Source organism: Glycine max, chromosome 1, assembly GCF_000004515.6.
Source record: "Glycine max cultivar Williams 82 chromosome 1, Glycine_max_v4.0, whole genome shotgun sequence".
Classification (NCBI taxonomy): Eukaryota; Viridiplantae; Streptophyta; class Magnoliopsida; order Fabales; family Fabaceae; genus Glycine; species Glycine max.
Window position 1 is genome coordinate 7,768,950 of NC_016088.4, and position 15,090 is coordinate 7,784,039.

At 31.6% G+C, this 15,090-nt stretch overlaps 1 protein-coding gene and 1 pseudogene across 2 annotated transcripts; one reads left to right on the forward strand and one right to left on the reverse strand.

The window, feature by feature from the left end:
* Window positions 1-3,075: 3,075 nt before the first annotated feature.
* Window positions 3,076-6,059, reverse strand: LOC100812993 (putative pentatricopeptide repeat-containing protein At1g12700, mitochondrial). Of its 2 annotated transcripts, none has more exons than XR_001387452.3 (2): window positions 4,064-6,059; window positions 3,076-3,539 (listed from the first exon to the last, which is right to left on the reverse strand). XR_001387452.3 is itself a non-coding variant. In XM_014773648.3 (2 exons), exons 1-2 carry the CDS (start codon window positions 5,967-5,969, stop codon window positions 3,500-3,502), a joined length of 1,752 nt encoding a protein of 583 aa, XP_014629134.1. In that variant the 5' UTR covers window positions 5,970-6,059; the 3' UTR covers window positions 3,076-3,499. The 2 variants fall into 2 exon arrangements, 1 of the variants encoding a protein (XP_014629134.1); XM_014773648.3 differs by having other exon boundaries at window positions 3,076-3,531; window positions 4,250-6,059.
* Window positions 6,060-7,721: 1,662 nt separating this feature from the next.
* LOC100813534 (60S ribosomal protein L2, mitochondrial-like) lies at window positions 7,722-11,977 on the forward strand (annotated as a pseudogene).
* Window positions 11,978-15,090: the final 3,113 nt, after the last annotated feature.

Genomic DNA, 15,090 nt, shown 5'->3' on the forward strand with positions numbered 1-15,090 from the left:
TGTCACGACACAATTTTCTTTCTCATTTCTTTCCTAATGTATATCTTTTATTTCTCCTAAAAAAAACACTATAAAATATGCACCGAATTTTATTTCTGTTCTAATCCTTTTTATAATTAAAAAAGTTAGGGGAGTAAAAGGCCCCACATCAACAAATAATTTCCATCACTGGTCACATTATTTTTTTTTAATCCATAAAAATCAAATATATTAAATGAGATATATAATAGCTCATACTTCTGGCTGAAATTAGATTCCTTGACACCGGTCAGATTGCCTGTTTCTTATGTAAATGGTCCCAGTAATTAAAAGTCTAATATTTCAAGCATGATGGACAAGTGAGCATCATCAATTGAAAAACATTGCAAGTTTAAACTCGGGCAGCATCAATAAATTAGGCGTAATAAGCAAGTGGTATTAAGGAATCTAAGTTCAGGTTAAACAATACTACAATAGAGCTGGAATATTAATTAATGTACGTATTTGCGTTTTTTCTCTGGCATGTGCATGTGCATGTGCGTGTCTATATATATAACTAATCTTAATTGTTTGAGGTATGATCCAATATTAGTATATTACATGTAAACACGTTTTTTATCAGGGATTCCAATGCAATAAGATAGTATTTTTTTTTTAATTAAACCTAAACTGAATAGACAAATTAAGAACAAAATTGTTGGTAAACACGTTTTTTTATCAGGGATTCCAATACAATAAGATAGTATTTTTTTTAATTAAACCTAAACTGAATAGACAAATTAAGAACAAAATTGTTGGTCATACGTTTTTTTAGTTGCTATATATTTCAAGAAACAAAGAAAAAAACTCTAACGTGTAGACTTATGGACTCTAACGTGTAGACTTATGAACTCTTATGTCATGAACCCAACTTTGGTGAGATTGGCAACGGTGAACCCAACTTCTTGTCTCAGCATTCTCAGGTGGGTGTAAACTTGTGTCCTCTCTTCTATCTTCTTTCTCAGGGTAGAGAGATCTTATATGTTAAGTTGTTTTACCAAGGCATGTGGGAAGGTGACACTCCTAAGGTTTCAATTTTGTATTTGCTTTTAAAGTTTAATTCATATTCACTAACTATATAAATGTATTTCATATTATTAGCTAACATGATGGTCGATTATGAAAATATTATTAATTTTTATAATAATTACTTAAAAGTTATATCTAAATACTAGAATTTGTAAGAATAAATTATGGACTCATTTGCTTAAACTTAATAAAAAAAATTGTTTTTTTCTAATAAAATAAGTAGTTTTATGTATTTGTTTAAACAATTTTATCTTGAAAAAAATCTTTTTCAAAATAAGCAAAACATATCTTTTTGAATAATTACATTTCTTAAAATTATTTATTTTAAGTTTAAACAAATTGGTCTATCCATTTAAATATAAATTATCATGCTTTATGGTAATTATCTTAGAAATTATATATATCATGATTTTTTTATTGATTGACATTGTAAAATCAACTTTTATATTATTGGTCAATTATAAAGTGTTATATATGGTAACTTTATTGAGTTCAATAAGAGTGAAAATCTTTTAACACTCATTTATTTTAAATATCTCATCAACAATTCTTATTTCTCTTTATCTGTCTTCCGGTCACATCATATTATTCATCATATCTATATTTCCTTTTTCTCTTTTTTCCATCTCTAGGTGTCAAATAGCTTTCATGTAGGGGTATTCAACTCAAAATTGATCCATAAAAAAAATTCAAAAATCAAACCAAACCAATTATTTTTGAATTTTTTTTGGATGATATTTTTTCTCGAAACGATCAGTTTGGCTCAAATTGCGGTTTTTGTTTTTAAAACCGAACAAAACTGGAGCACATATATTGTTTTAGTGTTATGCATTTTATGTATATATCACTTGAGTTTCATAATGTTTTGTAGTGTTATGTATAAGAAACTTATACCATGTATATAATTTTTTTGAATACTTTTTTAAGATATATTTGGTTTAAAATGAATAAAAATTTGACAGATTTTTATTGTAAAAGATAAAACATATTAATAAATTTCATAGATTGTTATTAACAATTATTTGATGTAATTTAATTTAAAAAATGAAAATATATATATATATATATAAATTTTAATGGAATAATATTTTAGTAAAAAACGTAAAAATCAAACCAAATCAAACGATAAAATATTCATTTGGTTTGGTTCAGATTTTATTTTAAATAAAAATCAAACCAAACCAAATTACATAAATTGTATAAGTTTAATTTAATTCAAGTGACTTCTTGATGAATAACCAAACTAAATGAAGTCACAAACATCCTTATTTTTTGGTGTCAAAAAATCTTTTTGGTTTCATAATATAAAAAATTAGTTCTAATTGATCGGCAATGGAAAATTTTACGCTGACAATGTACATGCATATTAAACTCAATTTTGATCGATTTACCGTGTAAAAAGAATTTAATTGATGGTATCAAAATAAAACTTATGCTTTTATACAGAACATCAGATCCATAATGCACATTGGTCTTATACTTTGGTATAGTGTTCGTGTGTTCAACATACTTAAAAACGAAACACTTCTATACATATGCATATAGCATCAATAACTCAACTAGCTTTTTTAATACTTCAATGAAAATAACTAGTATTGTTCGTAAGGAAGATATATCACATTATCCTGGACATCCTGGGAATTAAAAAATCACTAGGGGAGGCACTGAGTTTCACTAATGTCAGTGGCTGATAATAAATGAAAATCATACGGACAAATTACACAGTCAATAAAATGAGAATCAAAGTTTGACATAAACAAAAGCTATAAATGCTCATTATATGAAAAACTTCTAAAATGAAAAGGTTATCGCATAAAATGCTTTATCCAAAGATTGTTAGTTTGATACCATTTAGATAGAAGAATTTGATTATGAGAAATTACGAATAAGTCTCTCCTACTCCACCATTATTCTGAAATAAGCCTCCACAGTCCACACAAATCCTAGGTTTAATCTTCAAATTAAATTATTTCACCAGTTAAATAAACCCTAAACTAAACTACTCTTGAAGTATAAATTACAAATGAATTAGTTCCTATGATCACAGAATAAATAATTGAATGACCATCCTCACACACACTGCCCCCAGAACCAAAAAAAAATTGTATATTAACTACACGACAACATTTAATTACAGGAACCCTGTGGGGACAGAAAAGGAGGTTCAGATAAGGAAAACAATATGCAGGACACTGTCATGAGAATTTTATAATTTGTAAAAAGAAAAGAAAAAAGATTTTTCAATAAAAGATTATAAGAATAGAATTTAGAAAGCATTGTTGATCCTTCTTCAAATAGTTCCTCAACTATATTTATAGCTGAAAGCTTTTTTGACAACTTAGCAGCAGAGTCATGAGACATCTTCCCGAACAAAAGAGCACACAAATTGTTTTGCTTTTAGGGGAGTGGTGATGAATCAGGTGGAATTGTATCAACTGCAATGCAAGTTGTATCATCCTTCAACCATCTTGCCCTTAGTGCTTCCTGAAAAACTAGTAATTAGAAGAATCTTACATTTCACTATTCAAATCACACAAAAATGCAAATCGACTAGCTAACAATTATCATAAGATGATGAGAAGAATCTAAAATGACTTTGAATGTAACAATATATAAATGAATAGATGCAATGTTGTATCTTCGATACAAGTCACACAATATCTTTTCTTTTTATTTTCTTTTACATTTCTTTAACCAACTCCTGTGACAGAAATTGAAAAATGAAAGGAAATTGAAGGAGCACTTCTAAACTTGCCAATTGCCGATTGAATCTCAATTTGATAATATTGATGTCACGGTTTAATCCAAGTAATATTGATGCACATGCACTCACACTAAAAATAAAATAAAATTATACATAGCATGGTTAAATTAACTTCATCAGTTTTTAGAAAAGATTTTTTAAATGTGCAAGAAATTTTTTTTGGTAACGTATAAATTTTACTAAAAATATACCCACAGCAGACAAATTATGGGAATATTAAAAAGAGAAATAGCAGAAAAAATTCATCCAAACCTGAAGTACAGAGCCTGACTCTGCTAATAAGTTGGCCCTCAAGAAAATGTTGGTATTTTAATATACCAATATTAAATACTCAAACAAATTTCTGCAAAAACACTTGGAATGCCCTGTTTTCTTTGTTAGCAGAGAAGTAGTTGATAAGCAATTTGGTGGTGGTAGCATTTGCCCGAAAACCTTTACCTTTCATAAACATAAGGTATTTTGTTGACTTTGAAATTTCATATCTTCGCAGCAATCCTTGGACAAAGACATTATAAGTGCACTCATCTGGGGGACAACCATTCTCTTCCATTTTCATCAATAAGTCTTCGGCATCATCCAACAGTCCTTCTTTACATAGACCATTAATCATTATGTTATAAGTAACAACATCAATTTTGACGCCTTTACTTGACAGATAAGAAAAGAGTTCCAGTGCATCATTCAGTTTTCCAGAACTACACATTCCATTCAAAATAATACTGTAAATTATAATATCAAGATCTGAATTCATCTTCTCCAACTCCCTAAACAATGACATTGCCTCAGAATGAAAATGACACTTAAATAGGCCATCCAATATAATAGCACAAGTTTGGAGATCGGGAAGTTGCCCGTGCTTGTGCATTACGAAAAACAATTCTTTTGCGGCTACTGGTTTCCCTGCTTTGCAAAACCCCCCAATAAGAGTGCTCCATGTGACAACATCTGGATCTAGTCCATTATTTACCATTTCACCCAAGAAATACATGGCCTTATTCATGTTTTTAGTTTCACACCATCCATGGATTAATGAATTATAAGTTACAATGTTTGGTAAGCAGCCCTTGCGAATCATCAAATCAAATACTTCCATGGCATCCTTCATTTGATTTAACATACAATGAGCACCAATTATTGAATTATAGGTGACAACATTATGTTCAATCCCCATATGCCCCATGAAACTGAATATGCTTTTAGCCCTAGAAATCATCCCTGTTTTCAAAAATCTGCCAGCTATAACATTAAAAGTTTGCACATCTGGCATGATTCCCTTTCTCATCATGTTAGCCAATAGAGGTGCAGCCTCTTTCCATCTATCAAAGTTACAAAGGCCATGAATTAAGCAATTATAGGTGAAAAGATTCGGTTGAATACCTTTGCCTGTCATTTGTGAGAATAAATCCAAGGCCTCAAATACCATCCCATCCTTGCAAAGACCATCCACAACTGCACTGTAAGCTGTAACATCCAAATTGCAATTTTGTTCTTCCATCTTCTTGAGATACGAGAGTGCAGCGGATGAATGACCAACTTTACACAATCCATTAATTATTGCTCCACGGGTATATCTGTCAGATTCATAGCCCATATCTTTCAAATGGTCAACAAACCTAATTGCTTGAGCAACATTTCCTTCTACGCAAAGCCCATTAACAATGGTGGTAAAAGTCACGATGCTAGGTTCCACACCAATTTTGAACATAAGCCCCAAAACAGAGAAGCCAAACACGGTGTGGTTCAAACGGCAGAGACAATTAATGACGATATTGTGAGTGGAGACATTCGGTTTGACACCAATATAAGACATGTGTTTGATTAGCGAAATTGCAGTTGTGTAGTGTTTCATCTTCGCAACGATGCCAAACAACAAGTTGAAGTCCTTGACACATGGGAAAGGCTTCATTGTGACCATTTTGTGGTAGAAATCCAAAGCAACGTCTACAGATTTCACATTTCTCATGGAATCAAGGAATTGAGCTCTTCTTGTATTTATAGAGGCGTTATTATGATTATGATTGTCACTATCTCTGACGTAGGTGGAGAAAGTTGAAGAAGAATGTGATGGGTGAAGAAGAAAGTGCGTGGGATTAGAAGACAAAGCAAAGTATCGAAGAAGAGGGAATCCATGAATAGAAGAGCTTCTTCGCATCATCATCGCCAAATACAATGGAAATAAAATATCCTAGATGTGAGTCAGACAATCGAATAAAGAGTGTGCCCAGGTTGTAACTACTAACTGTGAACAACAAACCCTAGAAAAGGGGAAGAGCATATTATTTTTTGGAATAAGTATTTTTATAATAAAATAAACAGTATTTTCTTAAATTGTTTTTCTATAATAATAAAAAAGACTAATTATTTGAAAGAAGAAAATCTTTTTTTATAGACTCCATGTATTCTCCACTTGTTCAAGTCGGATATGATCATTATGATAAGATAAAATTCTTCCCCAAAGTATATTTTATAGTTACATTCACAAGACATGAATATGAGATTTTTAGTTAAACTGAAACAATTCACACTACTTTATCCATGTGTGATAAAAAAGCAAATAAAATTTGCTTCTTAAAAATATTTTTTTTAAAAAAAAATTTTTTTATCATATTTTTATAATCATTATTATCATTATCACTGTTATCACATCTTATCACATTGAATTGAGTTAGATTCTTTTAAGAAAAAAAATTCAAATTAAATATAATCACATGTTACTTTAATCTTCAGATCAAATAACTTTTATTCTCAAAATCAATTTAAATCAATCCATAATCCCCCTATATTATATCTTAGACTCCCTATGTTATTATAGTTTAATGCCCTTCCCTAAGTCAATCAAAAGGCCAAGTTTTATAACACTAAATGATACATATAGTAATATATTAATACATTCTCTACTATTTGTTGAAATTTATTAAAAACTACAAAATTATGAACAAATTTTTGGGTAAGTCAATGGATCTTAGAAAATCAGTTACTCAATCACCTTGAATCTAAAAGAGAAAGAAATGAGTAAGTCACAGAGACTTAATGAGAGCATAAAATATAAAGCGAAAAGGAAGGAGAAAGCAAATTTGGTAGAAGTTTTTACATCCAAAAAGATTTTAAATGACATTTTACAAAAACGAACTAAATACAACTCACTTTTTAAAAACTAATGTGTACTACATTGGGAACTTTTAGAAATATATTTATGGTAAATAACCATTTTTATCCTTAAATGTGTTAATTATTGACAAATTATTCTCTGAAAGATTAAAATTCAAATTTTAGTCCTCAAAAGTGTAAAAAGTGGGACAAATTCATCCATCTAACTTCCGCCTGTTATGAACAATCCAAAAATGAACATGATGAGGGTATTGCAAGAGCACAATAAAACTTTCATTAAATGGTTTAGTGAAACAATATTAGATGATGACTGTGCTTGCAAAACATTGAAATTGTTAGCTGTTGGGCCAAATTTTAGTGTACCTACTTGAAAAGGATATGATATCAACAATTATTCCTTCTACACCAAGTCACAAGATGATAAAAGTACCATGCAAAATAATGGGGTGAGTGTTGATGCTGATTTCTATCACTTTTGTAGTGCAATAGACAACAACCAGATTCGAGCGTCCATGTCGTACTTTGGAGTCATTGAACAAATCTGGGAGGTTGATTACATTGAATTTAGAGTGCCTATTTTTAAGTGTAAATGGGTGAATGGAAATACCGATATCTATCAAGATCATTTGGGATTTACTTTAGTAAACCTAAATAAGGTGGGTTACACAGACAAATCTTTCATTATGGCAGAACAAGTCTGATAGGTGTTTTACGTCCAAGATCCATGTGATTCAAGATTTTCAATGGTTCTACAAGGAAGACCCAATGGTATCCATGTGAGACATTAGCTTTTTCCAATAGAATGCCTCCTATAAATGAGTCACACGACGTTGATGATATACATGCAAATCGTAATGATTATGATGGAGGATTATGGGAGAACATTCTAACGTAACTGCATTGTATCAAAGTAATGTTAACCATATTGTGTTATTTGTTTTGTAATTTTATAATGATTACATTTGCAGTATGTTACATATATGGTATTTGTAAGTCCTTATCATTAATGATTATTTTTTTTTATTTTGACAGGGCATGGGAACACCACCAAGGTCCCCTCTGCAGTTAGATGGTCACTCAAAGGCTACGTCTAGGAAGACTAGACAATCCACACGACTAAAAAGATTGACTTTAAGAACATTGGATCAGCCTAGACCAACAGTTAACATTTGATGCAATCCTATCCCGAAAGGGCATTGGATAGAAGACTCAACGTAGATTGGGCCAGAGATGCAAGAGAAGGCCCTAGGGTTCTCATGAGCCTTAGGACAGATTTCGAGCCCATGGGCTAAGTATGAGTCTACTTATCTTTGTACATATCAGATTAAGGTTTTATTATTTTTGGGCCTTGTATTTAGGGCTCCATAATGTAGGTAGGGTACCCTAGAAATGTAGGATTTTTCAGCCCTTGTATTTTAAGGCGCCTAGACTAGTTTTGGTATTAGGGGTAGTTTTGTAATTTCACATGCATTAAGTGAATATTTGATGTGTGTGTTGGAAAATAAATTTAATTGAATTGGGAGAAGCCCAATCCAATTAAATTTTAGAGGGGGGGTGAGCATTTGCTTGCTACACCCCATTGCCACATCATATAGTCACACTTTGTGCATGTCCTTCATGTTTTACATGCCTTATGACACCTAAGCACACTTAGTGGAGAATCTTGGACTTGATCTTGGATTAGTGGGTTGAACCATAACTAAAATTCACTAATCATAATTAGCCAAATTTTGGCTCCACAAATTCAATTTCAAATCCAAGTGAAATTTGAATAGAAATTCAAATTTCCCTCTAATTTTGTGTGACACTTAGGCTATAAATAGAGGTCATGTGTGTGCATTTTTTTTAACTTTGATCATTTGAAAATTAAACTTCAGATTAAGAGCTCTCTTAGAGCACAAAATTTCGTGCTCTTCTCTCTCTCTTCTTTCATTCATCTCCTTCTTCCTCTAAGCTCTTATCCATGACCTCCTATGGTGGTGAGTTTCTTCTAGACTCATCTTTTCCTTGAAATGGCGTCTCCTCTCTCTCTTCCTTCTCCATTCCGCTGTCATTCATCATCCAAGAAGCAAAGGAATCCATTGATGAAGAAGATCCTAGGCCTACAAGCTCCAATGGAGCTTACATCATGTGGTATCAAGAGCATCTTCATCTAGGTGATGTTCTTTTGCTTCCTCTATCTTTTTGTTCGGTGAATTCTCTTTAATTCCTTGTTCTTCATCTTATTCTCCATGTATATCCTCCATTGTCTTATGGTTTGGTGTTGTTTAGAGTAGATTAAAAAAAAATAAACCGATTAAATCTTAGATCTACACTTGTTCTTGCATTTCTATGGTTCAAATTTTGTAGATCTACTCTTGAATCATGTTTTGTGTTGATTTTAGGTTCTATCATTTTTCATTCATAATATTCTTGTGCTGAACCTTAGATCTAAATTTTCTTCCAAAATATTGATTAGAAAAAAAAAACACAAAAATCTAAGTGTAAATCACTTAATCCGTGTTGTCTTAGAGTCATGTTTAGTCATAGTAATTGTCACATTATGTTCTAAGTTTGTGTTGAATTTTTTTATTTTGTTGATTGAATTCTAGATACATTTGTTCATGTATTCTTGTCATTCTTAGCCTATCTTTTGATTTTTGAGTCTAATTCATGCATGTTATTTAGTTCATAACATGTTCTAAATCAATTCCTAGAAGTAGTCTTGTTGTTGAACTCTCTTTTTTTGTTTTCTAAGTTTCCTACATGATGTCTATGATGAAGTTGAGTTGTGGTGCTGAGTTGTGGCTGGATTTGTGAATCAAAATAAGTCTTAAGCTCTCTTGAACTGTATTATTCAAGATAATTGAGCATAAGCAAACACAAATTGTAACTATCCAAGCCTTAAGCAACATAAACACTACTCTTGATTTCTAGGTTGAAATCGCTAGTGTTGGCAGCTTGAATATATGAACTTGTATAAATTACTGGGAATTGGTCACTACGGTTTTTGAGCTGAAAGTTTTACTGAATTTTCTAGACATCTGGAACAAAATTATGAAAAAAGAACCAAGAGATTTGGATTAAAGGAAAAAAAATAAGAAAAATACACAAATTGGCAAAAAAATCAATGTCTAGGAAAAAAAAAGTGAAAGGGAAGTTTGAACAACAAATCCTAGAAAAGGGGAAGAGCATATTACTTTTTAGAATAAGTTTTTTTATAATAAAATAAACAGTATTTTCCTAAATTGTTTTTCTATAAAAAAAACTAATTCTTTGAAAGAAGAAAATCTTTTTTTTTTATAGACTCCATGTATTCTCCACTTGTTCAAGTCGATATGATCATTATGATAAGACAAAATTCTCCCCTCAAGTATAGTATATTTTAAAGTTAACGTAACAAGATTTGAACTTGAAACTTTTAGTTAAACTGAAACAATCCACACTACTTTATCCATGTGCGGTAAAAAAGAAAATAAAATTTGCTTCTTAAAAATATTTTAAAAAAAAACTTTTTTATCATATTATTATAACCATTATCATCATTATCACATTTTATCACATTGAATGAACATATATTCTTTTAAGGAAAAAAATCCAAATTAAATATAATCACATGTTACTTTAATCTTCATATGGAATAACTTTTATTCTCAAAATCAATCCATAATCCCCCTATATTATATCTTAGACTCCCTATGTTATTATAGTTTAATGCCCTTCCCTAAGTCAATCAAAAGGCCAAGTTTTATGACACTAAGTGATACATATAGTAATATATTAACACACTCTCTACTATTTGTTGAAATTTATTAAAAACTACAAAATTACGAACAAATTTTTGGGTAAGTTAGCGAATCTCAGGAAATCAGTTACTCAGTCACCTGTGAATCTAAGAGAGAAAGAAATGAGTAAGTCACGAAGACTTAATGAGAGCATAAAATGCAAAGCCAAAAGGAAGGGGAAAGAAAACTTGGTAGAAGTTTTTACATCCAAAAAGATTTTAAATGAAATTTTACAAAAAGAACTAAATACAACTCACTTTTTAAAAAGTAATGTGTACTCCCTTGGGAACTTTTAGAAATATATTTACGGTAAATAACCAATTTTATCCTGAAATGTATTCATCATTGACAAATTCGTCTCTAAAAGATTAAAATTCAAATTTTAGTCTTCAAAAGTGTAAAAAGTAGGACAAATTCATTCATTCATTCACTTCCGTCTGTTACCATTAATAAAAAAGCCCACATGACACAAAGAGATAAAATTGTTACAAAATTGATTGCCAACATGACCATCTTTTAATTGCCAACATAGGGATGGATTTGTCAAATAAAATCTTGATTTTTTAATTGTTGAATTCTTTTATTTTTCTTGCCTTTTCTTCTTCCACACTTTGGGAATCGCTCTCTCTTCCTTAACTCTTCTTCTCGAGTTCTCGGAATTTGGCGCCTTTTCTGCTTCCCGCAGAACGTGCTCTCTTTATTTTATACAATAATTTTGCATTACTTTATTCCACTGTGTCATCAAAAGGATTGACATTTCATTCCACTACAGTGGTGGAGCCAAGCGCTTACAATGAACCGTTAATCACAAACAGAAGACCGCTTCTTCTCTCGGCGACGTTGAAAGAATTGAGTACAAACCTAACCGCTCCTCAAACATTGCCCTCTTCTCTAGAACGAAGGCGTCCATCACCATCGTTGTTGTGCCACCAATGCTACTTCGCCCATGCTCCTCCATCTCAATCCCACCGTTACCAATGACAACAACATATGTGGTGTGTTTGCACACAATTCGATGTTGTCGCCCGCTGGAACATCCTCCAAAAAGGTTTTTCTGTCTGTGTTGGCATCCAAGGCAAAGGGACAAGGACTAAAATCGAAATCAAAATTGGAATCAGTTTCTTCGCTCGGAATTCCGTAGTTCGCGGTTGCGGCAGCAAGGGTTAAGTTCTTCGTGCAGTGCATGTGATGGGATGAGAAGTTGGAAGTTCAACATTGGATAAGGAATAATGACACTTGGGCACATAGAAACAAACATAAAGCGGAAATTTCATGGTGAAGCATTGCTCATTGAGTCGAGTTGATTGATGTTGTTCAGAATTGTAAAACTAAAATTATCTTTCTCATTTTTTTGGAAGATTAATTGTTAGTTGAGATTGTGTTTCTCTGAATATTAAGGCACGAGCCATGGATTGGTGAATGTTGTTTAGTGTTTAGGTTATTTTTTGTTCATCATAGAAAGGATTGACATTTCATTGACATTTTCATCCAAGTAACGCGCTCTCTTCCTTAGATTTGCATTTCATTAACATTTTCGTCCAACAAAAAATTACTGACATTTAGGTCAGATAATGGTAACTTACTGACATTTTCGTCCAATGATAATTGACTGACATTTTCATCCAATCTATTCTGTAGCCATGTTAGCAATCAATTTTGTGACATTTTCATCCATTTGTGTCACGTAGGCTCTCTCATTAGTGTTGGATCAAGTGGCCACAAAATAATTAAGAAGGGGGGTTGAATTAATTATTAATGTGTCTTGACTAATTAAAGTTTATCATTCTTAATATTAATAGATTCAATTAGGCTTTATTACTAAGTTATGAGAAAGTAAAGAATCGAAACAAATAACTTATACAAAAGTAAAGAGAAAATAAAAAGTGCACAACGGAAATTAAAGAGTGTAGGGAAGAAGGAAATAAACACAAGATTTATACTGGTTCGGCCACAACCCGTGCCTACGTCCAGTCCCCAAGCAACCCACGGTTCTTGAGATTTCCAATAACCTTGTAAAATCCTTTACAGGCAAAGATCCACAAGGTATGTACCCTCCCTTGTTCTCTTTGGACAACCAAGTGGATGTACGCTCCACTTGAACTGATCCACAAGAGATGTACCCTCTCTTGTTCTCAGTATTACAACCCAAGTAGATGTACGCTCTACTTGTACCACGAAGGATGTACGCTCCAACGTGTTAAGACAAAGAATTCTTAGGCGGTTAGTCCCTTGAATCTTTGTAAGGGGAAACAAAAGATATCTCAGACGGTTAGTCCTTTGAAATCTTTTGGCAAGAGGAAGAAGAAATGAAGAAGAATAACACAAGTTTTTGGTCAATGAACTTTTCTTGAATAAAGAAAGTATTGAACAAAAACTCTTAGAAAGATTATGAGAAATGAATCAGAAAATTTGAGTTTGAATGAAAGGAATCAGTCTCCTTAAAATTCGTGCCATGATCACATATTTATAGTCATTTGATGACTCAAGTTAAAAGTTTATGACTCTTGGCAATTTCTTCAAAACTAGTCACTTTTTAAAAGTTGTGACTCTTTTGAAAACTAGTCACTTTAAAAGTTGTGACTCTTTTGAAAACTAGTCACTTTAAAGGTTATGACTTTTGAAAAATCTTCAGAAACTTGTCACTTTAAGAATTGTGACTTTTGGTAATTTAATTTTTAAAATAAGTCACTGGTAATCGATTATCATTATAGTGTAATCGATTACACATTAACAAATGTGACTCTTCATGTTTAAATTTAAAAATCAAAACGTTTAGAAACACTGGTAATCGATTACAAGTATTGTGTAATCGATTACACAAGTTTGAAATGATTTGAAAATGTTTTATCACAAGTTGTGACTCTTGAAATTTGAAATCTAATGTTTTAAAACATTGGTAATCGATTACTGCTCTGTAAATCAGTTTGAAAAGAATGTTGGCTACTGGTAATCGATTATTGCCTTCTGGTAATCGATTACCAGAGAGTAAAACTCTTGGTAAAAGATTTTTCTTTGAAAAATTCTCTTGAACAAAATTGTGCTATTCAATCTTTTCTTTTGAAAAAATCTTTTTTATACTTATCTTCATGCTTTTCTTGAAGTTCTTGTACATCTTGAGTCTTCTCTTGAATCTTCTCTTTAATCTTGATTCTTGATTGAATGACTCTTTGATTCTTGAAACTTGCTTGACTCTTGATTCTTGACTTGAGTCTTTGGCATCATCAAAATAAACTTGGAAAGCATTGCTTCCACAATTAGCAGTAATAAACGAAAGTTAATAGATGGATGTATTGGTCTCACTTTTACACTTCCGGGGACTAAAATTGAATTTTCATCTTTCAGGGATGAATTTGTTAGTGATTTACACATTCAAGGACGAAAATGACTATTTACCCATATATTTAAGACCATAATCAAGAATAACAAACTGTATAAATTTTTTTAACAATAATTATTAAACTACAACACTTATCTTGTAGGCTACGTTATCTCTTTATTTCAACAAATGTGAAATATATATACTATCAGTATTCGACCTGTAGATGCAATTGCTTTTGATGTTTTGATGATGATCATGATGATATGATGCAATTGATGTAAATGGGCTTTTCAAGATTAAATTCAAGACAATACTTCAAGATTACAAGTCACAACATCAAGATGATCACTAGTATATTAGGAAGGGAATTCCTAATTGAATTAGCAAAAGGTTTGGCCAAGTAATTTAAATTAAAAAGTGTTTTACAAAGGTTTTACTCTCTGGTAATCGATTACCAGAGGATGTAATCGATTACCAGTGGCCAAATATATTTTATAACAGCTACTAAAATTTGAATTTGAAATTTTAGACTGTGTAATCGATTACACAATTTTGGTAATCGATTACCAGCAGTTAGTAAACGTTTTAATTCAAATTTTAAAAGCTGTAATCGATTACACAATTACTGTAATCGATTACCAGACAAGATTTTCAGAAAAATAATTCTAAGAGTCACAACTTTTCAAAGGCTTTATTCATGACCACCGATGGTCTATATATATGTGACTTAAACACGAATTTGCTCAGAGTTTTTCAGAACAACAAGTGTTTATCCTCTCAAAGAGCAAAATCATTTTATCCTCTTAAGAATTCCTTGGCCAATTCAATTGCAATTCATTAAGGAATTATTTGAGTGCTTAGTCTGTAAAATCCATCTCTTTCTAGAGAGATTCATTCTTCTTCTTCTTCTCATTCTCTAAGGGATTAAGAGACTGTGAGTCTCTTGTCGTAAAGGAATTCTAAACACAAAGGAAGGATTGTCCTTGTGTGTTTAGAACTTGTAAAAGGAATTTACAAGATAGTGGAACTCTCAAGCGGGTTGTTTGGGGACTGGACGTAGGCACAATGGTGTGACCGAACCAGTATAA